The sequence below is a fragment of the Perna viridis genome, chromosome 10 (assembly GCF_037379345.1).
Source record: "Perna viridis isolate PV_CMFRI_1.1 ecotype Kerala chromosome 10, ASM3737934v1, whole genome shotgun sequence".
NCBI lineage: Eukaryota > Metazoa > Mollusca > Bivalvia > Mytilida > Mytilidae > Perna > Perna viridis.
The window spans coordinates 9,337,307-9,365,222 of NC_142454.1; the positions used below are offsets into that span (position 1 = coordinate 9,337,307).

The 27,916-nt window shown below is 32.2% G+C and overlaps 1 protein-coding gene across 3 annotated transcripts; it reads left to right on the forward strand.

The window, feature by feature from the left end:
• Positions 1-486: 486 nt before the first annotated feature.
• LOC148604438 (uncharacterized) lies at positions 487-26,726 on the forward strand. Of its 3 annotated transcripts, XM_088549629.1 has the most exons (7): positions 12,061-12,160; positions 12,406-12,481; positions 12,910-13,035; positions 21,308-21,529; positions 21,743-21,838; positions 23,128-23,223; positions 24,865-26,726. In XM_088549629.1, exons 4-7 carry the CDS (start codon positions 21,500-21,502, stop codon positions 25,159-25,161), a joined length of 519 nt encoding a protein of 172 aa, XP_088405755.1. In that variant the 5' UTR covers positions 12,061-12,160; positions 12,406-12,481; positions 12,910-13,035; positions 21,308-21,499; the 3' UTR covers positions 25,162-26,726. The 3 variants fall into 3 exon arrangements, with proteins under 3 accessions (XP_088405757.1, XP_088405755.1, XP_088405756.1); XM_088549630.1 differs by lacking the exon at positions 21,743-21,838; XM_088549631.1 differs by lacking the exons at positions 12,061-12,160; positions 12,406-12,481; positions 12,910-13,035; ... (2 more) ...; positions 23,128-23,223; positions 24,865-26,726 and adding exons at positions 487-549; positions 1,099-1,207; positions 4,373-4,465; positions 8,988-10,054.
• Positions 26,727-27,916: the final 1,190 nt, after the last annotated feature.

Sequence of the window (27,916 nt, forward strand, 5' to 3'; positions counted from 1 at the left end):
GAAGAATGATGTGAAAAAGAACCTGCAAATACTAAAAGAAGAAAAAAGTGGCAGACTTAATGTTTGTTTTTTCGTCCATGGTTTTACATTTCAAGATTCATATATGAAAGTATCTACACAAAATTGATAGGACCGCATGAAATTTAAAATGATGTGATCAAATAATTGATATATAGTTATACTGTACACTTCCTTTCCTACACTTTACTACCACTCGCTTTCGGATAAGTATAGGTTTAAAAAATCCTAAATGCGACTTTCGTTTTTTTTCTTCAATAGAAGATAATCAATCCCACCGAAATTTGATTTCTGATGTTCCAAAAAAAAAAAACAAAAAAAAAAAACAAAAAAAACAAAAAAAAAAACAATGGACCTTTTCCCTTGTTTCATGTCTGCCCCTGGTTCCGTTAATATACTACATATTTGTTGTATAGTTACAACATACTTTCAATATAGACACATTTTCTTTCCTCTTTTGATTCATTAGGGAAGTATAATACATTGTCAGTGAAAATAATGGAGAGTTATTATATATTTGATTCATGTCAGGTATGTAGTTTGAACTACTATGTAATATTATATTACTGTAAACAATGTAACTTCAAGTTTTGCTTTATTAAGTGTTAATAAAGTCACTCTGAACAACTGTGAAAATTTCACCATTATCATAGTAAAGCTTTTATTCATGGTCCTGTGTGCAAAATTCATAAACAAACAATATGCAGCAGTATGTGTATTTCTTGTATATAAACGATGTGTGAAAATTGCAAGAGATTTCACAAAAAAAAAAACAAAAAAACATGTAGTTCGTACTCTTCCTAAAGCAGCTGAACTGAAAGCAAACTCCCTAGTGATTTTATTCGAATATGAAAGAAAATTGATGAAAATAACCGACTATATCAATAATTACCCAGTGAAGCGTAAAATATCGTAGAAGTTGTTAAGTTTAAAATAGTCGTTCAAGAAATGCTTTTTGAAATGAGGACACTCAATAGCTTTGTCATCAGTATCTAAATTATATTGGCAAAAGTCTGGATGCTGTGAATCAATTTAAAGAGTTCCTCATCAAAATAATTGAAGATTTACATTCTTTAAAAGATATCGAATGTTACACAACATTTCTCCTAGCCATGGTTGACGTCTATGACGATGTGAGCCATTATGAAGAATGTGTAACAGAGTACAGTGATTACACATCAGGAGTTAGGTATATAAATCGTTCAATTCAGTAAGTTATTTCTAAACTTCGAAAACACTATACTGGAATTTAGTGAAGCAACTACATACACATGTACCAAAAGAATACGTATCACTGGATTCAAAATTTTCTTTTGGATATCCTAGAAGGGGACAAAGAATTTTGAAATTGAAAAATCAATAAATATTTGTTGAAATAAAAAGAAGCAAAAAGAGGGGGGGTACATGTATATATACGCAAATGAAACCAAATTCAATAGATACCAAAATAACAAAAATAAAACACCCACACAAAACACAAAAAGTAGAACGTACACATATAAACTTGGCCACCTCTTCTATTACCTATGTATTACACTATGACATAAAGGTTTGTAGTCCCTACTAAAATAACAAAACTAATAGAAAGAAGAAAAGATTTTTGTAGTGTGGCTTAGGCAGATGAAATCTTACTATTACTTCATGGAAAAAAGTTGTTCGAAACTACCCTTTTCAGCTCGACAAAAAGCGGCAGATTTCAATTTTTTACTACCTAGCATTGTTAATATCAGCATTTCAAAGTAAGCTGAGACTAAGATAGTCAGAAAAAGTCAGATTGATTTTTATTAAGGCGACATCATCTACATGTGAAAAATAAATGCTTTAATTTTTTGAAGAAAAAAATATTCCTCTAGAACCATTCATGCATTTTATATAGCTGCAGCTGAAATAAGTACATTCAATGTACCAATGTTCGTTCTCTTTTTGTCATAGAAAATGTTTTGGAACTACCCTGCTTCATTACAACGTAAAAAAATATAAGCAAGTGTTCACAGTTGATTCCCATTGAAATGCTGTTTGTTGAAACATACAACCCAACAAGCTGTGAAGATATGATGCAAATCAATTGTCTTCACGGTTGAAAATATTATATCTACCGCATTGTTTAAAATTACAATTAAAGCAGGTTATTATGGCACTCGGACAGTAAATTCATTTAAAATTTGGCCATTTTACCTTAAAATACACATTTTCACATTTGTTGACGTCTTTGATGAAAAAAAATATATTCCTGTTGTTTTATATTGACGTCAAAGGATATTTTGAAACAAATGCAGGAGCAATACAAGGAATGGAGCCTCAGTGTTTTACATATTTTTAAACTTGAAATACTGCAAATTTTATGCATGTATTTACAAATAAAAAACATTTTGCAAAGATTATTTGAAAGTCTTCTGGATGATTCAAACTAAAACTTTAACGGATGAAGAAAGTACTTTCACGATTATCATCGAAGAAAAGTATATAAAAAATGTAAATTTCCATTTATGCAGTATTTCTTAAGTAATGTAATGAACAAAATGCGTTGTCAAATCGAAGAATCAAACACATTTATAATTGAGCAGAGTTTGTAGAAAAAACACACATATGAAAATAAATGATTTAATGTTTTTGGAAAAAAATATAATTCATACATTTTTAGACTAGATGATTTTTTAATCTTTTGATGCATCAGAGGTAAAAAGACAACAAAGGCAAACGTCACACTATTCTAATGAAATAGACTAACTAGCATGGCTTTTTTTAAAATGCTGTAAATATACATGATAGAAGAACAGGTCAAAGGTATCGTACATTTTAAGTTCTGGAATTTGTTAGAATCAGGCAAAATTGAAAAAAATAACCAAGATCAGAAAAACACACCAGTTTGACGATGTAGACAAAAATACTATGGGTCAATTGAAGTCGCATTTACAGAATGGTCGTCTTACAAGTGTCAGAGGATGCAATAAAAAATGAGTTCAATTGAAACTGATAGCGAATAGCGGTAAAGTGATTAACTCTCTTTGATTGCAATGCATTTCATATAACTTATACATAGTATTACTGAAACTTGAAGATTTCATGGAAAGACTTGTGTTGTTTTTTTTGTGTTTTTTTGTGGTTTTTTTTTGTGATTAGTTTTGTTTTTTTAGTTTTTGTTATGTTTTTGTTTTGTTTTATTTTGTTTTTTGTTTTTTGTTTGTTTGTTTGTTTTTTTTTTGTTCTGTTTTGTTTTGTTTTGGGGGAGGGGGGTTTACTTTGATTATCCAAGAGTAATCAAGGGAACCAAGGTTATAGCGGTAATCAAAAGAATGTTATCCAGGGACAAAGACCAGACATGGAAAACAGACATACACAACAAAGAACATAAAGTAACTAAAATCATACATACAAAGTAACAAAAGTAAATGAGCAACTCGGACTCCACTAAGAACTGGGAGCATGGACCAGGTGCACCGGTAGGGTAAGCGTCCTCTGCTTTTCTAGAAACACCCGCCGAGTTGCTCATAAAAAGTCAAGTCCGGTGTAGACAAACCAGGGAAGGAAAACTATGACCCGTTGAATAAATCAGTTTTCATGGTGCTGATGGATACACCATAACGATCCACGAGTTCATGTTGACGACCATAAAACTTCTGTAGTGATGACTTTAATCTTGTAGCAACATAACCCTGTTCCAGAAGCCAATTGGTTAGTTACAAAAAGTCTGCGTAGTTTCGGCAAGCTCTGGCATAACGTATGAGTTGTGATATGAGCACTCCATACGCAGGAGCCGAAGAAAAGTTGACAATTCTGAATGAAAAGTCATCACGTTTGTCATTCCTGATTCTTACAAAGAATAGCACTTAATTACCAAACAAATTTCTTTCTTGAATTATTCAATATACACATGTCTTATTAATTCAGTGCAACTCATTAAAAGGAGACAGAGATTCGTGAACTTCTTAATCTCAAATATGTTTTATTGGAATTCCTTCAGGAGGCCTCATAGATACAATATCAAAAAACAAAAATTCATATGAAAGTTGTTCTATGGAGATATTAACACTAATAATTTTGTTACGAACTACTATAGAAATGTACTATAAATTTCCCGCCAGAATAATAGTACTATAACCTATCAAAATATGAACATAGGAAGACTTGTTTTTAGAACGTGACAAATGTTTAAGAACAGTTTTATTGATTAACCTGTTATTTGGTGAATAATCTCCTGTCTACGTTTTAGACAGAATCATATGTGAATGAACAACATTTAGTATTTAAAGTCAAATAATAATTAGGAGATCATTTGAACATGAAGTTTCTCCTCTACTAATAGAAATGATATAGGTATATAACTATTACTCATCGAAAATATAACATATTGTAGAATGTTGAGAAGCAATGAGAGACTAGCTGAATACCTGTGGACAGAAAATGAAGAAATGAAAGTAAAATTTAAAAGTGCTTTACAGGAATTAGAGTAAGATATAAACCGTATAAATGCACATATACAAACAACTAGGTCTTTGTTTGGATGCCATCAAACCTGCCAAATGTTGTTGAAATGCCGACTTTGGTATACCTTGTTCTGCTGCAATATAGTTTTCCTATCATAAAGGCTAATACAAAATTACCGAATTGATAGGCAATAATCAAAAGAAATACTCAAAAGAAGAACAATCCATATTACAAATTGTAATACCAAGGCAACCACACCAAGAAACAACTGAAATGGTCCTGACTGAGCAATGCCGATTACTTATAACAGCCTAACGCACAACAGAATAATCAAGGGAATTCTTGCTTTACATATAACAGTCACTATACTAATTTAAACAAAATAGGACGAATAAATTGGCGTTTTTTTTTGTTTTTTTTTTTGTTTTTTTTTTTGTTTTTGTTTTTGTTTTTTTTTTTTTTACAATATTTGCTTTAATCTGCTTTAATCCCGGGCTTTTGCGACGTGAAATATTTCTAAAGACAATTGTAATATTTTTTACGCAAATATTTAGTTCGAAAGAATAACAAAAATATAGTAATGATTAAATTAATTAAAATAGCACACAGAAAAGAATGCCAAGCTTGTAAAATGTATGCACTGGATACAAATCTTCCACTGTTCCGACCAATTCTCAAATCGAGTAATCTTGTGCTTTTTTTTTACCATTGAGAATACAATTTTAAAATAAATTCCTTCGGATTTCAGTTAAAGTGTACCCAGATGGAGCACCTTGAAGAAATGAATACACTACGTCAAACTATTGGGCATAACACTGCTGCTATTGGTAGTTTGAGGAAAGAACTCGAATCAAAAAAGCAATAGAATTTACAAGTGGAAGAAATTCCAATTTTCAATATATGATTAACGTAAAATGGCATCACGATAATTGATGTTTTATTCGAAACTATAAAATCCGATTAAATCTGTACCATCTCCTTTGTAAAACGTGAGCCATTAATCTATATGACAAAAAAACTTAATGCCCTGACCTGTTCAAAGTTATCTATAAACGAAACCTATTTTGGTCAGCTTTTGCGAATTGCTTTTTAAGTTTTTCAATTACCAAATATGTAATATAGAAGCTAAATCAATAATTCTAAAACTAAGAAAAAAACGTAAAAAAACGTAACTGTTCCTTTATTCAATAAGGTCATCCTCTGAGAAATTGTTTCTTTTTTTTTTTCAAAATATACCATCTTTTTTAAAATAATTATTTTACATCGGCTTTAGAATCGTTGATGATCTTCATATTAAGAATTTTACAAGGAAGAATATTTTAGTCCGTATTTCAACGATCAACTTTGAAAAATTTTAAAAATGATAAAAAGTGTTTTCTTCAACAGGAAACGGTCTTTATCTTTGACATTCTATGCAAGTAGGATCCAGGATCACCCTAGTGCAAATATTGGAAGTCTAATTTCTCCTAGGGCAAATTAGAAATCGAATTTGCACTGGTTATAATCCAGTTCAAATTTGAATTCCGATTTGTTCTAGGAGAAATTTGAATTCCAATTTCCACTAGGAAGAGTCAGTATCTTACTGGACTTTCAATTTACCCTGTAACATATATTTGATATGTTCCTAAGATCTAAGTGAGGTATATATATATATTGTTCAATAATAGAAATCCTGAATACAGATTTATATAGTTGTCGAATAATATTCCAACACGACTAGATATTTCATTTCATATTTCACAAGTACTTTCACTGCTTGCGCAGATCTTCAGGTGAATCAACACATATAGTAATTTGGTAACGTCTTGTGACGTTACGTTATAATAGAACAACATAGTGACGTTAAAAATAGAAAACGAAAGTATAAAAATAAATTGTATAAATAAACAATCTAAATATAGATTTATAAATAGCCATTAATTCTTTAATGTCCATTCAATGCCGCCTTGAATTTTTTAATAAAATTTATTTCCTTTATTTCTCTTATAGAATCACTATCTATGTTCATTTTATAGAAAGGAAAAATAAAACAAATACCGCGCCCACAGCCAGCACTCCACAGTATTGTAGAACTGCCTAATTTTGGTCTTGTAATCTGATGCTTTGTAACATTTATCACTTTAAAAAAATGTCAAGCATCTGTAAATCTATACATTTAGAAATAGCTCTAGCCAAGGCCTTCAGGATGCAGTAAACATTTTCTGGAAAAAAATTACCCACAGCATATAGGGTTACCATAGAAACCATGCAAAAATATGCGAAAATTTGCAAAAAAGTTCATAAAATCAGGTTTAAAAATATCAAATTTCCCACAAAATATCTGCAATTTTTATTTCATCCCCTGAAACTGTTCAAACTTTTTCCTTCGAAAACCTCTTCCTCATATGGTCATCGCCGGTTAGATTTTGAGCTATTTCACTTTGTAATCCACTTATTAAATTTAGCATGGTGAAAAATTGACTTACTTTCACTTTCACAATGAAGTCAAATTGTCATTGAGAAAAAGCCCCTTCAACATTGATAATATATAAAACATTGCAAAATACTTTTAAAAGTCCCCTTTTTTCAGAAAATGTTTTATCAACAATAGATTCTTCATTTTTAATTACTATAGCAACCACCGGTTTCCATTTATGTCATTTTTCATCCCTAGCCAAAAGTGGGAAACTAAACTAAACTGTGGAGTGCTGGCACAAGTATGTATATGGGCGCTGAGCCGAAAATCAACTGATTGTGAGGTCGGTTGAAATACAAACCATGGAAACAGAAAGGTAAAACTAGATGTTTACATATTTAGTTTAAAAAAAAATAGCACATGGTGTATAATTGTTGATTTTAAAAACACATGCTTTTAGTTTTTAACATAGACATTATTTTATTGTATATCAGGATATTTAAATGTACAATAAATCCATCACAATGGAATTAATAGAAAATGATTATTTTTTTTTTTATTGAATACTCATAAGTACAGATTAGAGGAACCACACTAAAGCAGTGGTATTTCCGAATTTACTAAAATAATTTCAAAGAAATCCCCTTAACAGATTAGGAAAACAAAACTAGTACACAACTCAGTGAAATGAAAAATTTGTAAGAACTATGAAATGAACGTTATCTGGTTAGGGTATCTTTAAATAGAAAGGCACAGTGTAATGTACATTGACCATAGTACACGAAACTTGTTTTTTTTTTTTTCAATAGTAGTACTAATAGTAAACTGTATGTTTGAAGTGTTTTTTGTTTTATCTGGGCTCGACGCACACCGAGTCAATATCTAGTATGGTTTACATCCAATACTCCTTACATGAATGTATTTGTATTAAATTTGAAAGATCATTGAATAAGAATACATTTTCTTCGTTTCTACCTCCTTACTTTCAAAAGTCGCTTTAATCAGTAATTCCCCAAATTTGATTGTTTTCTGATTCTACATAATTTGGTGTATGGTAATTTGTTATTTTACTTTGTAATATTTTTGCTTTTGTTTATTGTGGTGAACAGTTTACGATTTGTCATATTATTATTGAATTTTAATTATTAATTGAAGTGATGAAGAGATGGGCAAATTAGGTACAGAAATCGGTAAAAGAGATTCATCCCAAAATATCCAGAATTAAACATATTCAATGGGAATTTCCATCGCCTAAATCATATATGAATCAAATATTTTACTCAAATGATTAGGTGATTGAAAAAATTGTATGTTAAGTTTACTAACATAACTGTTCATCTTTTTTTCTAAATTATTTCCTGTTAATTTGGAATAATTTCAAAATTATGAAAATACATTTGAATAAAGCTTCATATCTATTTTTTTCCGTTTTTGCAAAATGAAAGCGAATTGAAGCTGTCCTTGAAACAACCAATCATAAAGTCATATACAAATTATGAAACAAGCATAATAGATATATCTTATTGCTCCAACCCAAACAACTCGGAGAACACGTGTCAGCTAAACGTTCAGATCTTGTCTGTCCCTATCTAAAGTCCATTTCTATAACGCAAACACAATTTGGTTTTTGGAAAATAGTATTCAGGAGTGATATGTTGTCAGAATCATTCAAGCACTAGACATGAAAGTTTAAATATCATTTTAAACAATTTACTAAATCTTTTGATTCGCTCTGAATGAAAGTATCCAGACATAGCAATTTCCATGCACTGCCTTCTTTGAACAATATATTGAAATTTGCTTATAAGTAGTCGATTTGGTACCTATTATAAAAGACATGGGTTTTGGTAAATAGAAATGTAATTGTTTCGTTTTTGATACTCGTTAAAGCTGCATTAGCTGCCAAATGTATTCAGTTCTAATTCTACTGAAGCAATTTTTATCAGTGAAGATTATGTTTATTCATTCGAAAGCGGTTTTTCTTGAAAATGTACAGTGTGACTAATATAATTGGTAAGGTAGTTGTCATAATAAATTGGGAGGGGAAATCATTCCACAGCACATTGTCTTTCAAATATGTGTACTGCTATATATATTTTGGAGGTTGAATTTGAAATCATATTAACATTGTTTTATTATTTTCTAATAGAGATTATTATCTCAACACCAAATGTGAAAGAACAGAAACAGAGCTCAGTGAACTACAAAAAAAGTATTGAAAACCGGGAGAAAGAAGCAACTAAATGTGCAAAAATTGTAAAATCTGTTAACGTACAAAGGGAAAAGTACAGTGAGATGGCTATTAACCATAATATAAGAATTCGATTATATCTAAATAAAAGTCATCTTAATTGTTACTACTTGGAAGTGTAGTTTTTTTTCTATCTGGGCTTAATGCATACACACAAAAGGAGTTTTGTTTTACATACAAAATACTTGTTATGAGTTTTGTAACGTAACAATCAAAAGATTTGTTTACATAAACGACTACAAAAATGAAAGTATATGATTCATTTCTACATATTGACGTTATGCTTCTGATGTCGTATTAGCAGCTTTTGTATTAGACTTTTCAGTATTAACGTTTTGTCGTGTAGGTAGATTCAAATAAGAATTTTTGTCACTCCTTTTCTAATATTTTTATTTTCTTATCTTGTTACTATTAGGAACTTTGGCTTGATGCATAAAAGCCAAATGAGTTTTGTTTTAAATATAACAAACTTGTCTCGCACGTAGTTATACCGGTAATTGACAGTTATATATATATATATATATATATATGTATTACGGACATGGAAGTATATGCTTTGTCACTGTATATTGAATTTCGGTTTCTAATGTCGTTTTAACTGCTCTTGTGCAAGACTTTGCATTTTAAAGAGTTTGTAACGTTGGTGGCCACTTCCGAGTGTTTTGTTTCTCCTTCTATTATATTTAGTGCACTTTTACTCGTTGATATTCGATGCTTAAACATTTATTATACTACAGGACTTTGTTTAGCATAGCAATCATTGAGACTGCATGGTATAAATACTTAAGGTCCTTTTTGTAATCTTCATTTACATTTTATTAGTATTTTCTTACAGAGAGAGTAATCTCAACACCAAATGTAAAATAATTGAAACACAATTCAGTGAACTCCAAAAATGTATAGAAAGTCAAAAGAATGAAAAAAACCGGGGAAGAACTACTTATGAGATCTGTGGAAGTACAAACAGAAAGGTACAGTAAGATGACTTTAGACCAGATGTATGAATTAAATAATATTTACGTAAAATGCTATTTGGTTTGTCTGTGCCTCTTGCTTTTGACTTCTGATCATATCGCACCGTGGATGTGTCTATTATTTTTACGTTTGATGTTTTTTCTTATTAGTTTGTTTGTTTCTTTGGATTTCTTTGTGTTTTTTATCCTTTGATGTGCAATGTTAAAAAATATATACGCTAAATGATTATTGTATTATCAGATTGCAGATATTTAATGGTTTCAAACAGAAAGTTGTTCAAGTGGATACACATGCATCCAATTAACACGTCCTTCAAAAAATCCAATCGGTTTATTTTGAGGTTTAAGTGCTTGTATTGATTTTCAAAGCACTAGTGAGACATACTTGGTACATAACTGTATCATATTCGAAATTGAAAGAAATACGAATTCATTACTCTCTGCATGATTCTTTCACAGGAAAAACTGAAATACGTGTTTTTCATGTGTTTCCTTTCCTCTTTCGTCTAACACAGACTCGACTTTTTTATGAGCAGTTCGGCGGGTTTTTTTCTAGAAAAGCTGAGGACACTTACCCTAAGGTGCACCTGGTCTATGCTCCCAGTTTTTAGTGGAGTCCTAGTTGCTCATCTGCTTTTGTTACTTTGTATGTATAATTTTAGTTACTTTGTGTTCTTTGTTGTGTATGTCTGTTTTCCATTTCTAGTATTTGTACCTGGATTAAATTTTTTTATTACTTCTATAACCTTGGTTCCCTTGATTACCCTTTCATATGTTTTGAAAACACATGAAAAATAATGTTTCTGACAAACGAATTAATTCATGAAAAGCATGTAAATAAAAATCATGAGGTGTGTGTACATCTTCAAAAGGATTTCACAAATGAAAAGAGTATGGTTTTCATATGATTTTCGAAAATATACGAGTTCATGTATGTATATCATTAATAAGCTCAATCGATAAAAATTTGGATCAACTTCAAACTCGAATCAACACTCTCCAAGCTGATCAAATTAACCTGAAGGAAGACAATTTAAAACTAAAAGAAAGTTAGTAATATTATATGAAGAAATCACCATGATAATGGGCAGATATTGTCGCCAAAGCGATAATGAGTGTCGTCTGATATAATTAATTGATTGATTGCTTGTACATTTTCAATTGATATCACACTTTGTGTAAGTAATCATTTGTTTTTGTTTTAATTTCACGTTTTATCTATTTATTAATTTTTGTGTGTGCATTTTAATACACCCTGCTACAAAAGTTATGGGGTAGTCCGTCCGTAATCCTATCAGTCATTCCTTCTGTAACAAATATATCTGTCACGTTTTTGGGCTTCTACTACATGGAGGGAATGATTAGATATTTAGTATATGGATTATGCATGATGAATTGGACAGTATCTCTACTATCCAGCTTTTTAAGTCATCGACTTCCTGTTTTTTTTTGAGCTACTAAGAATTTTTACATGTACAGTTTTGGGAAATTTTCCATCGTAGATTTCTCAGTACCCTATTGGAAGAAATAATTAGATTTTTCGGGATATGGCTTAGGCATAAAGACTTGTACCGTGTCACTCCTTTTCAGCTCCCTGAGTCATCTTTTTTCCTGTTTTCCAACCGCATTAGAATTTTCACATGTGCGGTTTGGGGGAATTTTCCGTTGCAGATTTTTTCAGCACTCATTTGAAGGAATGGTTAGTTATTTTATATTTTTATATATGGTCAAGCATGATGACTTGTAGCGTGTCTCCCCTTTCCAGCTTTCTAAATTATCTAGTGTTTTCCGAGCGAATAAGAACTTTTACATGTGCGGAATGGGGAAATTATTTTCGTCGCAGATTTCTCAGCTTCCATTGGAAAGAATATTTTTTTTTGGTTTATGGCTTAAGCATAATGATTTATACCATGTCTCCCCTTTACACCTTTGTAGGTCATCTTCTTCCTAATTCCTGGTCATTTGTAGAAACAATTTATTACATTTTTTTAGTAAAACAACAAATGATAAAGAGTTAAAGCAGCTACAGTTAAATATCGACCAACTCAACGTAGCGCAGAACAAAATGAAAGCTGAAAAAGAAAAACAAGAAAAGATGTAAACTATAATTTTTACAAAGTTGTAGTTATTAGAACAGTAGTTAATAGAAATTAAAACTTCTAAAAGCCGTATATTTAATTTTTAATGACACTTATTAACAAACAATCTTTTCATTTTACAGTAAAGCCTTAATTGTTGTGTTATTTTGATTGTCAAAATAGATATTTTTAATTGCATTGGTATAGACGGAGTCTATATCAATGTTTTTTTTTTTCTATTCTGTTTTGTTCCTTTTTTTTTAGTGCTAAAACTTTTCAAAACCTCGTTACCACAAAGAAAAAAGAAGTAGACGAAAACTAACGAAGAAAGAGCAGGAAGGTTAATTTGTTTTGTCTTTTTTTTTTTTTTTTTTTTTTTTTTTTTGTTTCGTTTCATATCTATAATGCAATCGATCTTGTCAATGTAAATTAAGTTGATACATGCTTTAATAGAAAAAAAAGCGGTTTCCTTACAAAGCAAATGCGATTTTGTGCTACAAAGTTTTTGAGTTGATTTTGATTCATGTTGTAGAAGACTTTGTAAGGCCTCTGTAGGGTTAAACATACAAGTATATGAACTAACGGCATACTTCATTTAATACAAACCTTACTTACTTTAAATGTGATGTAACAAGGAAATTATTTTGGAGATGTATCATTTTAAAAGACGCTGTTCTATTGTTATAAAAACTTATTATGGCTTCTTAAGTCATTTGTCCTCACATCCTAAAGAGCGTGTATACAGCTCTTTCATTTCTGATACTTTAGGAATGAAGAGGCTATAAAAACAACAATTAAGCATAAATCTGATATCGAAGAAAGAGACAGATGGTTTATTGATGTACAAAAGTTGAATAAGAAAATAGGAGCAGAACGGAATACAGCACAAAAAAAGTAAGTTAAGCTTCCCAAAATTAAATAAAAAAAAAACCGTTAATATAAAAAAAATCTTAATTAACTGTTGATGCTAATTTTTAACATTGTTAACTTTTATAGATGTAAAGTAATATTTTTAAAAACTGTGATAAGATTATCGATTTTTAGCCAGGTATGTTTCATTCTTAACGATAAAGTATATAACAAAAAACATGTGTTCATAGTATTTGTTTGTGTAAAAGAGTAATCAAGGGAACTAAGATTCTACCGGAAATCAAAAGAATGTTATCCAAGGACAAAGACTAGACATTGAAAACAGACACAGACCCACAAGGAAATTAAATTACCAAAATAATACAAAATAACTGGGAGCAGTGACCATGTACATCGGTATGGTAAGCGTCTTCCGCTATTCTAAAAACAAGTCAAATATGTTCAGTATTGTGTGACACACAAGAATAATAGATAATAGATAAAGTATATATAACAAAAGGCATTTGTTGTCGGTGTGAAATAGTTTCAGTGTTGTGTGACATATAAGAATAAACGTGAATAAATATATTTTGTTATTATTGTGTTTTATGCAGCAATGGAGAGACACAGAATGATTTGATGCGTAATATAAATGAAAACAAAAAGAAAACTGAAATACGTGAACATTTGCAGACAATCATCCGCAATTTTTAAGAAATTCATTGCAGCTTTAGCGGTTAAATGCTGCAATACAAAGTTTAGTAGTATCCTCACATTACAAATTGGAATTCTTATTAGTTCTAGTAGATAATTAGGATTCAAATTTCTACCAGGACTCAAGATATCCAGATTTGTATGAAGAGTGTTTCTACAAAATTTATCTCCAATGTTTGTTTACAATCAACCAGTATTTAGCTGATATCTTAAATTATCTGGTCAAATACTTTGAGTTACAATCATTAATTTCGGAATGTATATTGTATCCTTGAAATGTAAATGCAGTGTAGTGTATTGTATTAGTAGTTGACAGATTGCTAGATTAACAAAATTAAACATTGCTGTGAATTCTTAAAAAAATGAATCAGCTCTTCATTTAAGCTGTGACTTCCTTTATTTAAAAGTAGGCCTGTACTAAATTATTAGTTTTTAATTTTCTTCAGGGATTCTTTTAATTCATGATTGCATTTGATTTTTCAGAGTTACTTTAAGTATTGAATTCTTTTTATACCTTCAGAAAAGGATGTGACAGCACTGCGCGATCACCTATTACAACTAATATCTGCTTCCCCCATCAACAAAATCCATCTTACTTTGAAATTGAAATACAATGTATGGTAATAACATTTAATTAAATATTCGGAAACCATTTGAAAGTAATTAAGTGTCAATTGGATTCATGATTATTTTCAACGAAGCCTAAGTTGTCTCCTTTTTCCTTCTTTATTTTTCAACATTCGAAAGCAAAATTATTGGAAATTATCATAGGGAACATCTATAAGGTGTTTTTCCATAAATGAAATGCTTTTAAGTTCTCTTAAGTCATTAAGCATCTTGTGAGGAAGGATGTTGAGAAGGGGTTCGGGAGGGACCAAGGGCTTATTCAACATTCATTTCCTTATTCGCCATTTTAGGTCGCACAGAGTTGGGAATGCTCGCAATCGACTCGGGTGAGGTCAGAGATCCCAGAGACTTTATAGCTGATCTGATCAGAAAGAAAGAATATTGTTTGGCTAGATCCTTCAATCTCAGTTTCCGCTATATAGATGACGTGTTATCTTTAAACAATCCTAATTTCGGGGATTAGATACATCGCATCTACCCAAAAGAACTTGAGATAAAAAATACTACAGACACTGTCAGCCTCATATCTTGACCTACATTTAGAAATCGATGGTAACGGAAAACTATTGACCAAACTTTACGACAAACGTGATGACTTTTCATTCAGAATTGTCAACTTTCCTTTCATCTGTGGCAACATCCCTTCGGTTCCTGCGTATGGAGTGTTCATATCACAACTCATACGTTATGCCAGAGCTTGCCAAAACTACGCAGACTTTTTGTATCGGGCTAGAACTCTAACAAATCGGGTTCTGGGACCAGGTAATGTTGCTACAAGATTGAAGTCATCACTACAGAAGATTTATGGTCGTCATCATGAACTCGTGGATCGTTATGGTGTATCCATCAGCACCATGAAAACTGATTTATTCAACGGGTCATAGTTTTCCTTTCCTCGTTTGTCTACCCCGGACTTGACTTTTTATGAGCAACTCGGCGGGTGTTTCTAGAAAAGCAGAGGACGCTTACCCTACCGGTGCACCTGGTCCATGATCCCAGTGTTTAGTGGAATCCGAGTTGCTCATTTGCTTTTGTTACTTTGTATGTATGATTTTAGTTACTTTATGTTCTTTGTTGTGTATGTCTGTTTTCCATGTCTGGTCTTTGTCCCTTGATTACATTCTTTTGATTACCGCTATAACCTTGGTTCCCTTGATTACTCTAACATTCATTTCCTTATTCGTCATTTCAGGTCGCATAGAGCTGGGAATGGTCGCAATCGACTCGGGAGGGGTCAGAGATCTCATTTCAACATTCATTTCCTTTTTCAACATTTATTTCCTTATTCGCCATTTTAGGTCGCACAGAGTTGGAAATAGTCGCAATCGACTCGGGAGGGGTCACAGATCTCATTGCAACTTTCATTTCCCTTTTCAGCATTGATTTCCCTATTTGCCATTTTAGGTCGCACACAGTCGGGAATGGCCGCAATCGACTCGGGAGGGATCAGAAATATCATTTCAATATTCATTTCCTTTTTTAACGTTTTATGTCATTTCCCTTTTTATGTATATAGTCATTGGGCTCGGCGAGTCAACCATGCACCACCCTACATATCAACTTACGTTGGTTTTCAGATACATTTGTATGTCCCATTTAAGAATCAATGTGTAACTCTTTTAGTTGAAGTCTACATTCATATACCATCTGGTTAGGCGAATTGTTCGAACGTATTTGTCATCATTTGATATCACAAATGAAAGAAGAAACATTTTTGATTATCTTCAGTTGCTTGATGTCTAATCGTTTTTATTGTTATCAAAAGGTCGCAGTTATGCGTTTCACTTAGCGACATTGTACCCCTACCCTACGGGAAAATCGCTCTAATTGACTTGTTTTTGCAATGCCTAAACCTCTGAACATACTTATGCTTTACAAATGTATGGCTTATTTGTATTGTTCTTTTCTGATGTTTTCCCTATTTATTCATTTTGAATCATTTCCAGGACTTGTTACAATTTGTCATAATTTATTAAAAATTGCTCAAAGTAGAATTATCGAGTTTTATCTTAAAAATCGCATCAATACTACGACGCATTATAACACAAAGAAGTTTCGATTGACATTTCAATATTCTAAAACATGAAACCAAGGGAAACTAATTTTCAACTAAACATTTTTAATCTAGTTCGATATTACTCCAACCCCTACAATACAGATCTCAGTATGAAGCAAAATGCTCATTTAGCAGCATAGCAGCATAACAACACTCACATTAAGGTCATTTAGAAGAAGATAACGATTCACCCAACAAATGAAAGACGACACAATGGAATACTTAATGTTCTTTTAATATATACAACATTTTATCTATGTTACTTTAAGTGCCCCTCTACCCAAGTCATTTGATCGTCGTCTTTGTGTTCGTCTTGATTTTGGTCCTTCAGTTAACAAGTTCATGCCATACTTTCTGTCAGGTCTAAATTACAAGTCTATCATCTGGAGCTCTCCATCTCTTCCCAATGTTTAAAACTTATCTCTCTTTATAAATCCATGAGTCATAGAATTGAGATGTTGCAAGATGAGTTATGAAACATAAATGGGTAATATAATTTATTGGAGATCTGTGTGTCCAGCAAAATAGTCCAAACATCCAAGTAGAAAAATCTTGTTAATGGTCGTCTATTATGTTATTCGAATATTGACATACCATTGTAATTGGGCTGAGATAACCCCCGTACAATCCCCACACTCATCAATCAAAATATGATTTGCATACATTAACATATTTTTGAATGTCAAAACACTAGATTATTCGTACTTCAGTACAAAATGGCTTATTTGGTATCTTCTGTTTTTCACCTTCATAATTTATACTTATGTGGTTTTTTGATGACTTGTGGCAATTTTCGTAGTCGGGATTTATCAAAAATTGCAAAAAAATAGGTATTTCCATTTCTCATTAAAAGTGGCATAAATTCGACTCTACAAGTTATTTCTCGGCCAAAACGTCTCAACGTCGGTGTCATTTAACTGATAATTAACTTTTCGACATGATTAAACCAAACCAAAAGTTAAAAATATTACTTCTATCGAAAGAAATTTGGTATTGGTATTGAACAAAATTTTTATTCACAGCACTATGAAACATAGACCATGGGCTGGGAGGGACCACCGTGCACCCCCACTAATCAACTTCATGGTGATTTTCATACCCACACTTACTGATTCAATTTCTCGCAAAAGACTATTCTCGTATTCCGTTTCAGTATAATCCTATATTTGTGTCATATTAGGTCAAAAAGATTTTTGTGATTCAATTTTTCGAGCGTCTAAGTCATCATGGGACAGCATATGAAAAGAAACTAAAATACATACATGTTTCACAATGTGGCCAAATCTCTCAGCTTTACAATGGCACCACTAAAATTGCGGTAACACATGAAAAAATTACCGGTGAAATGAAAGAAAATATGTAATTCTGAAAATACCCCTTTTTATTTTAAGAACTCTTTTTTGACTCATTGAATATTCGACTGAAATGATCAGATATGTTGGATATATCAATAAGGAAAACAATAGTACCCAACATGTCTATTGTACACCGTTTATATGCTATAGATTTTGGTTCTTGTTGAGGTATTGTTTTCATGTTTTCATCTTTCTTCAACTACCGTTTGTCAATAAAAGGTAAAGATGCAATTAATTTGGCTAACATCCTCCATTACAAACACGTAACCAACAAAATTCCAATATATTGATACCGATTTTTTCAGAAGTTTTATGGTCATCATCATGAACTCGTGGATCGTTATGGTTTATCCATCTGCACCATGAAAACTGATTTATTCAACGGGTCATGGTTTTCCTTTCCTCGTTTGTCTACCCCGGACTCGTCTTTTTATGAGCAACTCGGCGGGTGTTTCTAGAAAAGCAGAGGACACTTACCCTACCGGTGCACCTGGTCCATGCTCCCAGTTTTTAGTGGAATCCGAGTTGCTCATTTGCTTTTGTTACTTTGTATGTATGATTTTAGTTACTTTATGTTCTTTGTTGTGTATGTCTGTTTTCCATGTATGGTCTTTGTCCCTGGATTACATTCTTTTGATTACTGCTATAACCTTGATTCCCTTGATTACGCTTTCATATTCCTATACTTCACCTATTGTATCCAAAATAATTAAAGACAATTGCAGAACCTCGAGATTGAGTACTTCAAGGCTAAACCATCTGCTTGTTCTTGCAAAAACTCTCCATTCAAATATGGTCATATTGAGACAGATCTTAGTTGAGTACGCGGTACCCTTCTTTTGCATTAATGGCTTCAATAATTTTACTCATGGATTAATTTGCCTAATTAGAGTAAGATGTTATATAAGGCTTGTTTGGGGAAAGATATTTGAAAAGAAAATGTCCAGTACAGCTTAAATTGAAGAAAATTTGAAATTCCAAAAATTCCCATTTTCATGAAAAAGTTATTATTGTCATCTTAAAACCGAGAAAAACTCTTCTAAAATTAGTAAATATATTGATTAAATCATCAATTAAAACAACAGTACCCTACATGTCTTTTCAAAAATTGTTTTCATGATAGATATTAACATTCTGGTTCATGTTGAGGTATTTTTTTGTCCGGGGTAGGGGTGGCATTTTTCCCCTAATTGAACACGATACAACACTAAAAAGTCCAAATATTAAGATACTACAGACAATGTGAAGTCAGCCTCATATCTTGACCTACACTTAGAAATCGATGGTAAAGGAAAACTATTGACCAAACTTTACCACAAACGTGATGAATTTTTATTCAGAATTGTCAACTTTCCTTTCATCTGTGGCAACATCCCTTCGGCTCCTGCGTATGGAGTGTTCATATCACAACTCATACGTTATGCCAGAGCTTGCCGGGACTACGCAGACTTTTTGTATCGCGCAAGAACTCTAACAAATAGGGTTCTGGGACCAGGTTATGTTGCTACAAGATTGAAGTCATCACTACAGAAGTTTTATGGTCGTCATCATAAATTGTGATAATACTAAACAGAAAATACCAAATAAACCATTTTTCACTGAAGTATTAATACTCTAGGGATTTTTACATTGAAAGATATGTCTATTCAAGCGATTTTTCGGTGGGGTAGGGGTTTGTGGTTTTTTTTTTCTTTTAACCGTAAAACCCTATATTTAATCGCAATTTTCTTGGCACCATTGTGAAACTGATGCATCGGGTTATACGATGATATATATATTTGTTTAGTTTGTTTACACTTGCTATCCCAGGAAGGCCAAGACGCTCAAGCATTTGAGTCACAAAAATCTTGGCTTTTTGACCCAGTGGGGTACAAATATAGGCCTATACTTAAAAATAATCCGAGAATATTCTTTAGCGACAAATTGATTCGGTAATGGGAGATATTAAGGTATCGAAAAATCACCATAACATTGATGAGTGGGGGTGCACGGTGGACCCGCCCAGCCCACTACTACCAACAACACAATGTAAACGAAAATGTAGCATTTTGCCATTAAAATCCTGTTCAAAAGACATTTTGGGCATTCTGATTTTAAAAATTTATGTTATCAAAATATCTGATCATTTAAAAACACATTCTCTATTTTTAGGTGACAACCTTAAAATGATGAATTTTTCAAATTTCATATTTTCTTAATTTCAGGTGTAATTGGCATTGCTTGAATCAGATTTTTAACGCTTAACTTTATAGTGTTTTAGCTTTTAAAATTTTCAAATAATCTAAATTGTTGTATTGTTTAAGAAGCTGTTGACCCAACTATACGACAGTTTACGCAAGGACTTTTGACTCCGTATTGTCAACTTTCCTTTCAGCTGCGGCAACATCCCTTCAGCACCCGCGTATGTTTTTATATCAAAACTCATACGTTATGGCAGACTTTGCCGTAACTAAACAGAATTTTTGTATCGCGCTAGACCTCGTAAAAGAAGGCTTTTGGAACAGGATTACAAGAAAACAGAGGATGCTCACCCAAACAGTGCACCTTATCCATGCTCTCGGTAGTTAGTGGAGTCCGCGATGCTTATTTACTTTTGTTACTTTGTATGTATTATTTTGTTTATCTTATGTTCTTTGTTGTTTTTGTCTTTGGCAACATCCCTTCGGTTCCTGCGTATGGTCTTTATCCCTGGATTACATTCTTTTGACTTCCGCTAGAATCATGGTTCACTTGAATACTCTTTATGAATATTTAAACTTATTTAGCTAAGAAAAAGTACCACTACATAGCTATGAACGGAAATTATCGTTTAAAGCACACGCATGAGTATTCAGTATCTAAATGAAAATATGTTTGTTTCCAAAGTATTGCACAGCATAAGTGCTTAATATATCAGCTTCATTTTTTTTTCAAAAGACGACCCTGAATAGAAAAAAAAACATTTTGGTGCCTTAAATGGGCGGATATGTTAAGTAAATCGATTTCTTTATTTTAATGTCAGATATTTTTAGGTGGATGTTTGAACTATTGTGTTGGACACACAGATATCCAAATAAATTATGTTACCCATTTATGTTACATAACTCATTTTGCAATATCTCAAATTCCTACTAGAAAATTCCATTGGAAACACTATATCAAGAAAGTTAAATAACAATCAGTTCGATACTAAGAAATGCCAATTAAGGAATGCTTCCTAAAATGCAAAATTATATGCACTCTATAAGAATATGCAATATGAGCAATAGTCGTCATAGTTATTCCTTTTATTAGTGCTAGATTTTAGGAAATCAATTCACCAAGATTTCTTCAAATTGGAAGACGCAATATTTTTAGGGCGAACTAATAAATGCAAATACTATGTCTATTAGCGAAAACAAAAATGTATTTTATTTATGTTTAAGTTACGTAAAATCGACTATAACAATTGCAGTAAAAATGCTGATTTAGTATTTAGTTTAGTTTTACAAGAACTCTTCTGTAACTATATTTTCTCCTGATTGAACACTTTTTACCGGTAAAAACTATGTACTACAATAATCTACGTAGTACATTGATATTTTAGATTAAGTAGTTTCGCTGGGGACAAATTGACCAGAGGTAATCCATCGATCACAGACCTGGCGGATCCCAACAGACCGATGAAGATTGGTGAAAGATATGGGGAATTGTATGATAATCAGTGGACTGATGCTATGGAAAAGGTTGATGATTTAAGAAATATTTTCCCGATATAAAGGTTGATGCTGATGAAATAATGATACACTACCTTCACAGAATAGTAAGGGTAAGTGCTACGACAGAAGCAAGTGTGTGTGTGTGTGTGTGTGTGTGTGTGTGTGTGTGTGTGTGTGTGTGTGTTATGTTCTTTGTGTATGTCTGTTTTCCATATCTGGTCTTTGTCCCTGGATTACATTCTTTTGATTTCCGCTATAACCTTGGTTCCCTTGATTACACTTGCACATTCGCTTTCTGCAAAGTGTTGACTTTTCCATTTTAGAGCTGCTACCAAGGATGCCTCATGAAGGCAGCAGGACAGATAAAGGAGATTGCCACTATAATGGGTATAAATGTACCTGGCGATGAAACAATGGAGGTAATTCGAATTTTCCAAATCCTAAGAATGAAAGTCTCTGATTGATCAAATGACTGGTTTCGAATAGGACAATAGTAAATAGTAAATATCAAGGGAACCAAGATTCTAGCGGAAATTAAAAGAATGTAATCCAGGGACAAAGACCAGACATAGCAGCACACACACACACAATAAAGTACATAAAATAACCAAGAAATACGTACAAAGCACCAAAAAATAAATGAGTATGTCTGACTAAAAACTGTGAGCACCAGTCGTGTGATATGTGAAAGTATTCTTTATTTTTTTATACCTTAACATTTTCTTCCCTGACCCACTATACACAACTTCATGGAAATTAACTAGTAATAATGTCATTTAAAAATATATTTGAAAGAATAATCAAGGGAACCAAGGTTATAGGGGTAATCAAAAGAATGTAATCCACGGACAAAGACCTGACATGGAAAACAGACATACACAACAAAGAACATAAAGTTACTAAAATCATACATACAAAGTAACAAAAGCAAATGAGCAACTCGGACTCCACTAAAAACTGGGAGCATGGACCAGGTGCACCGGTAGGGTAAGCGTCCTCTGCTTTTCTAGAAACACCCGCCGAGTTGCTCATAAAAAGTCAAGTCCAGGGTAGACAAACGAGGAAAGGAAAACAATTACCCATTGAATAAATCAGTTTTCATGGTGCAGATGGATACCACATGTCGATCCACGAGTTCACGACGACGACCATAAAATTTCTGTAGTGATGACTTCAATCTTGTAGCAATATAACCCTGTTCCTATTTGTTAGAGTTCCAGCGCGATACAAAACGTCTGAGCAACCTCGGCAAGCTCTGGCATAACGTATGAGTTGTGATATGAACACCCCATACGCAGGAGCCGAAGAGATGTTGCCACAGATGAAAGGAAAGTTGACAATTCTGAATGAAAAGTCATCACGTTTGTCGTAAAGTTTGGTCAATAGTTTTCCGTTACCATCGATTTCTAAATGTAGGTCAAGACATGAGACTGACTTCACAGTTTCTGTAGTATCTTTGTCTCAAGTTCTTTTGGATAGATGCGATGTATCAAATCCCCGAAATTAGGATTGTTTAAAGATAATACGTCATCTATATAGCGGAAACTGAGATTGAAGGATCTAGCCAAACGATATTCTTTCTTTTTGATCAGATCAGGTATAAAGTCAGCCTCATAAGAGTGAAGGAATAGGTCAGTAAGTAATGGAGCACAATTTGTTCCCATTAGAATGGATATTTTAAAAATGAATGGGTTATTTTTATTGATAGGCGACAGCTGATGCAGAGTTAAACAGCTTCAAAAGTCTTCTTGTATATCGTAGTCGGAACGCAGAAGATTTTGCCAATCGTTTAGCTCATGAAAAGGTATCGTTAAAAAGATTCCACTTGACACAAATTATATATAGCTGTAACTTTTAATGTTACATTAAAGTGCAAATTGATTTTGTTTGGAGACCTATGCGACTCGTGTCGGGGATATCCATTATTTTTGTTAAGACAATTAACGGATCATACTCACTTGTTATATGACGGATGTTGCTGGTGGAGCAAGGCAAGTTTATCCTTCCTGAGCGCCTGATGTAACTGGTTTTCGTTTTTATTTCATATTGTTTGTGCTTACGTATTTTATGACCATCTTATTTTCCATATCTTCTGTTTTATAAACATAATATTTTTTGTTCGCTACATTGTGTATGTAGATCGTGTTTAATTCAGGTTTTTGCGTTCAGACCATGTTCTTAGATTTGTGACCAATTGAGTTATTCCATCATCTTCGATGCTTATATAGTTTCAAATAATTTCAAATATAAACTTTGATTCAACATCAACCATGGCGTATTCTAACGATAGCTTTTCATACTTATCCAAGAACTAATTTAGTGTTACAATGGAAATAATCACGGTTCTGAACCGCCGTGCAATTGTTTTAAAGTCAAAAACATATGTAGGTATACACAACCTATAAATAGTTTAGAAGAACATTTGGATTTCATACCAATCGCATTTATGACTCTATGTTTCATTAAAAAAAGCTTGCAAAAGAATTTGCCAATAAAGAAGACCCGCATTTTAAGTAGTTATTCTTTAATAAGGGATCGAAGCCTTTGACATGTTACACATCTGAGTTTTTCAATATATGTTTAACAGCTAAAATTTAACTTTTTTAAACTTGATTTAGAAAAATATTTAAAAAATACCATTTATCAGGTAGAGGTTTTAAAAGATATAATGAATTGCTAAAAAGGATTAGATTCTACATTAAGCTTTAGAAAAAGGTCTTTGTTTTTCAGGTGGTGGGTTGGGTTGATTTTCCACAGTAAGTCAGTATAAGATGACCCCCTTCATGAGCCCAAAACAATTTTTATCTTAGCATTTTCGTTAAATAAAGAATTATTTTCTGACACCCCAACCCCCGATAAAAAAAAGTTAACTATATATATTGTTCAGTTACGTTGGAGGACTTAGGCAATACAAAAACAAAATCACAAGGCACTTTGTACAAATGAAGCCTGGCATAAGTAAATATTCGAGTGTTTCAAGAACAATCAATGTCAAATTGTACAAGTGATAATGCAAAATGTCAATTATCACTGCTCTGCTGAAAAAAGTTCATTTCTTCACTTTATTATCAAGGTATTGCATTAGGGGATCTTTTTTTATTCGAACAGGGGTTATGTTGATAAAATTAACCTTTCTACTAGACCAGGACTTCTATAAATATAAAACAGTATATACAGTTGTTTTCATTTTAATTGTGAAACTTTTTTTAATATATGGGTCATATTGTTTAATAAAGAAACAGAGACTTCCGATTATTTGAGGTCCGAGAAAAAGACCTATCCAAAGTGAAAGAACCCTTTTTGGAAATATGACATTACCGCCGCACTGTCAGGCTAATGTATTTGACCCTCTGTAATTTTCCAGCCGTTTCACCTAATAAATAACAGCCATTTTCTCCAACGATGATACTGACCACGAACACTTACAATAAACTTTTTTATTCAGGACTTTTGTGACACAATGCTAGATGAATGGGAATATCCATTCAAACATGAAGAGGTTATGAAAGAACTGATATCCTTCCCTTTCTACGAGAAATGTGTCGAGCTGTGTTTGTATATGGTACTCCAAGATCCGGTAATGTGTTTAGACGATGAAATTCCACCAGGTAGAGAGATGGATAAGAACACCTATAGGGAATTCACAAAGAAGGGTGAAAAGGTGGCGTATGTTGTTTGGCCTGCATTGTACCTACATAAAGATGGTCCTGTGTTGTACAAAGGTGTTGCACAGGTCCAGTAATTCGTGAAAGCCGCCATGGTCACAGAAGTACATTATAATCAAGAAATTCAATACTGTATTTATTGTATTTGTTCCTATTATGTGATATTTATTCTTATCTGATGTTCTTTGTTAAAAAACATTTAACATTATTGAAGCATACAAAAATGTGTGTATTAGGCACAGACAATTTTATTTTCATGACAAAATCTGACCAGCAGTGTTAACTGAAAGGGAAAACAACTCCATCCACGTTTTTCCAGATGGGGAAAACATTAACTTTGTAAACATAACATCTTCTTATTTATAAAAAATGGAAAACTTGTGAAAACAAATTATGGTCCGCCTGAAAAAGTCCAGCCCCGACCCAAGAAAATCAATTGGTGCCTTATTTCTATTTGAACTCATGTGAGTGTCCTTTTCTTCAAAAATCGTATGTATGTGTAGCACAGTTTACGTTTGTGTTTTTTTAAATCATTTTATCATTTGAAATTCTTATCTGCGATTTTGTCAAATGTTGGTATCATCTTTTAAAATATTGTTTCTTCAATGCAAGAGCCAGAAAACACAAGTGTTAGAACTTCCAATATCTTTTTTTTTTCAACAACAATTTGCATACTTCTGTCAATATCTGATGCTCTTCCTTTTATTGGATTGCAACTATTACCAAATGAAAGTATACTCAATTTTTGAAGACCATTCAAAATATATAAGTAGCATAGCAATCAAAATCTGTAATATGTCATGGAAACATCATATTTCATGACACTATATTGGGTTAATTACTATAAATTCATTTTGATCGAACATACTGACTTCAGTTGATTATCAATCTTGAAGTTTAGAATAAAAGCATTCATAAAATGTACAATTGTATTGTGGGCATTGTAATCATTGTATTAAAGTTGTTACTCGTGAGTGTCCATGTTTGGTGAACAAAACTATATTATCTTGTACGTTTCTTAAAAATGGAGAAATCACATTGTAATCACTCTTAATTCTGTCAGTTTCATGGTAGCCAAAATCATGTTTTAGTAATTACAGACTAGGAATAACGTACAAAAATATCATAACAAAAAGCTGATACAAAAATAAACTGATTCAATGTCTTATGACAAAAATTAGAAACAAGATCCAGTTAAGGAACTCAATAATGATTGCATATTGTACATTTCTAGGCTAAAAATGTTATTTGGTTATTATCACAATATTTTTTTTTACTTATTAGTACCAAAACCAGATTAAACGCCATATTGTAAATTAATTAATAATAGAGCTGTGGTCAGAAATGAAGCAATCACAATATAAAATGCATACAACAGTTTCTAATTTACCTTAGTATCATTATCATGTAGTAATATATCTTGAGTATATGTATAATTCCACAATTTGTAGAAAGACGTGGCTCTTTTTCTCTTTTACACTTGCCAAAAAAATTGACAGGAAAAGTGTCATAGTTTTTGTTCTTTTCCCAATGTTCAAGAAAATTATTTGGAGCATTTTCAGATTATTGCAAAAATATGAGTAATACCCTACTTTTTATGAATTAAGTCCCATAACTCAAAATGAAAATTCAGAAATTTATATAATTTGAAATACTGTAATTTCATTGTTTATTTCTTCTCTTGGCAAGATAAGTTATTTTCCAAAAAAACTGATTTTGTACTTGTACATATTTAATGTAGATTGATCCACAGTCCGCAATTCAAATAGTTTCAAACTAAATAAGGCTTTGATGAAGTTACAAATCTTAATTTTGACTTTTAATGGATTAGAAATCAAGTTATATGAAATGTTTAGCTCGCATCACCAACTTTAGGACCGTTTTCGTTTGCTTATAAAACAAGAAGCGTAAACTGTCTAAATGTTGGTAATTCCCAAAACCTGGCAAAAAATTAAGGGGATGTCTTATCAATCATAATTTCTAAACCACTACTGAACTGCTAAATCCTCCCTTTTTAAGAATAAAGTCTCTTATCTCTTAATCTTTGAATCTTATTTTTTTAGAAATTAAAAGGGAGCTTTAATCAATATAAAAAACAATTCCCCAAAAGGTTCATTGAATGTGCTGCATGGGCTCTTGAACCATAGCCTGAAAACAGAAAATCACCAAATATTTGTATGAATAAAGTCCCACAACTCAAAAACGAAAAATTAGAAATTCATAAAATTCGAATGAGACCTCACATCAATGAAAGGAAACAGATCAACAAAGTTTCAGATAAATTGGTGACAGCATTAGATTTATTGTGCAAAGTGTGAAAGACGAAAGGACAGACTCCGGTACACCATAATATGTCCTGTCATAAACGACGGATGCAAAAAAAACAGCTTTAAAGCTATTCCTGAATTATCAGAAGCTTCCACTAAGCATATGTATATGACTCATATAAACAAAAATGCTGAAATATTGTTAATGTTTTATATCATAAATAAATGATTCATAGGATAAGAGTATCCCATTTAAACTTAATGAAAGTTGTATCTTCATCAGAGAGTAAAGTAACCTAATTTTTCTTATCACAATAAGCTATTTGACAAATTTAAAAGGTTATATATGTTGCCACAGCACTAAGGGGACATAACCCGTCATCTCCAATAACAAGATGATTAATATGTTTTCCTCCTACTTCCAGTTTAGAAGTTGGACAAGTCAGATCAAAAGTTTTGAAACAGTATGTGTCTTTTACTACTTACAGGCCTAAAGATAAAATATGTTATCGATAACTAAAAAACACTATTGCATACTTCATTAAATTTAAATGCTTGACATTGT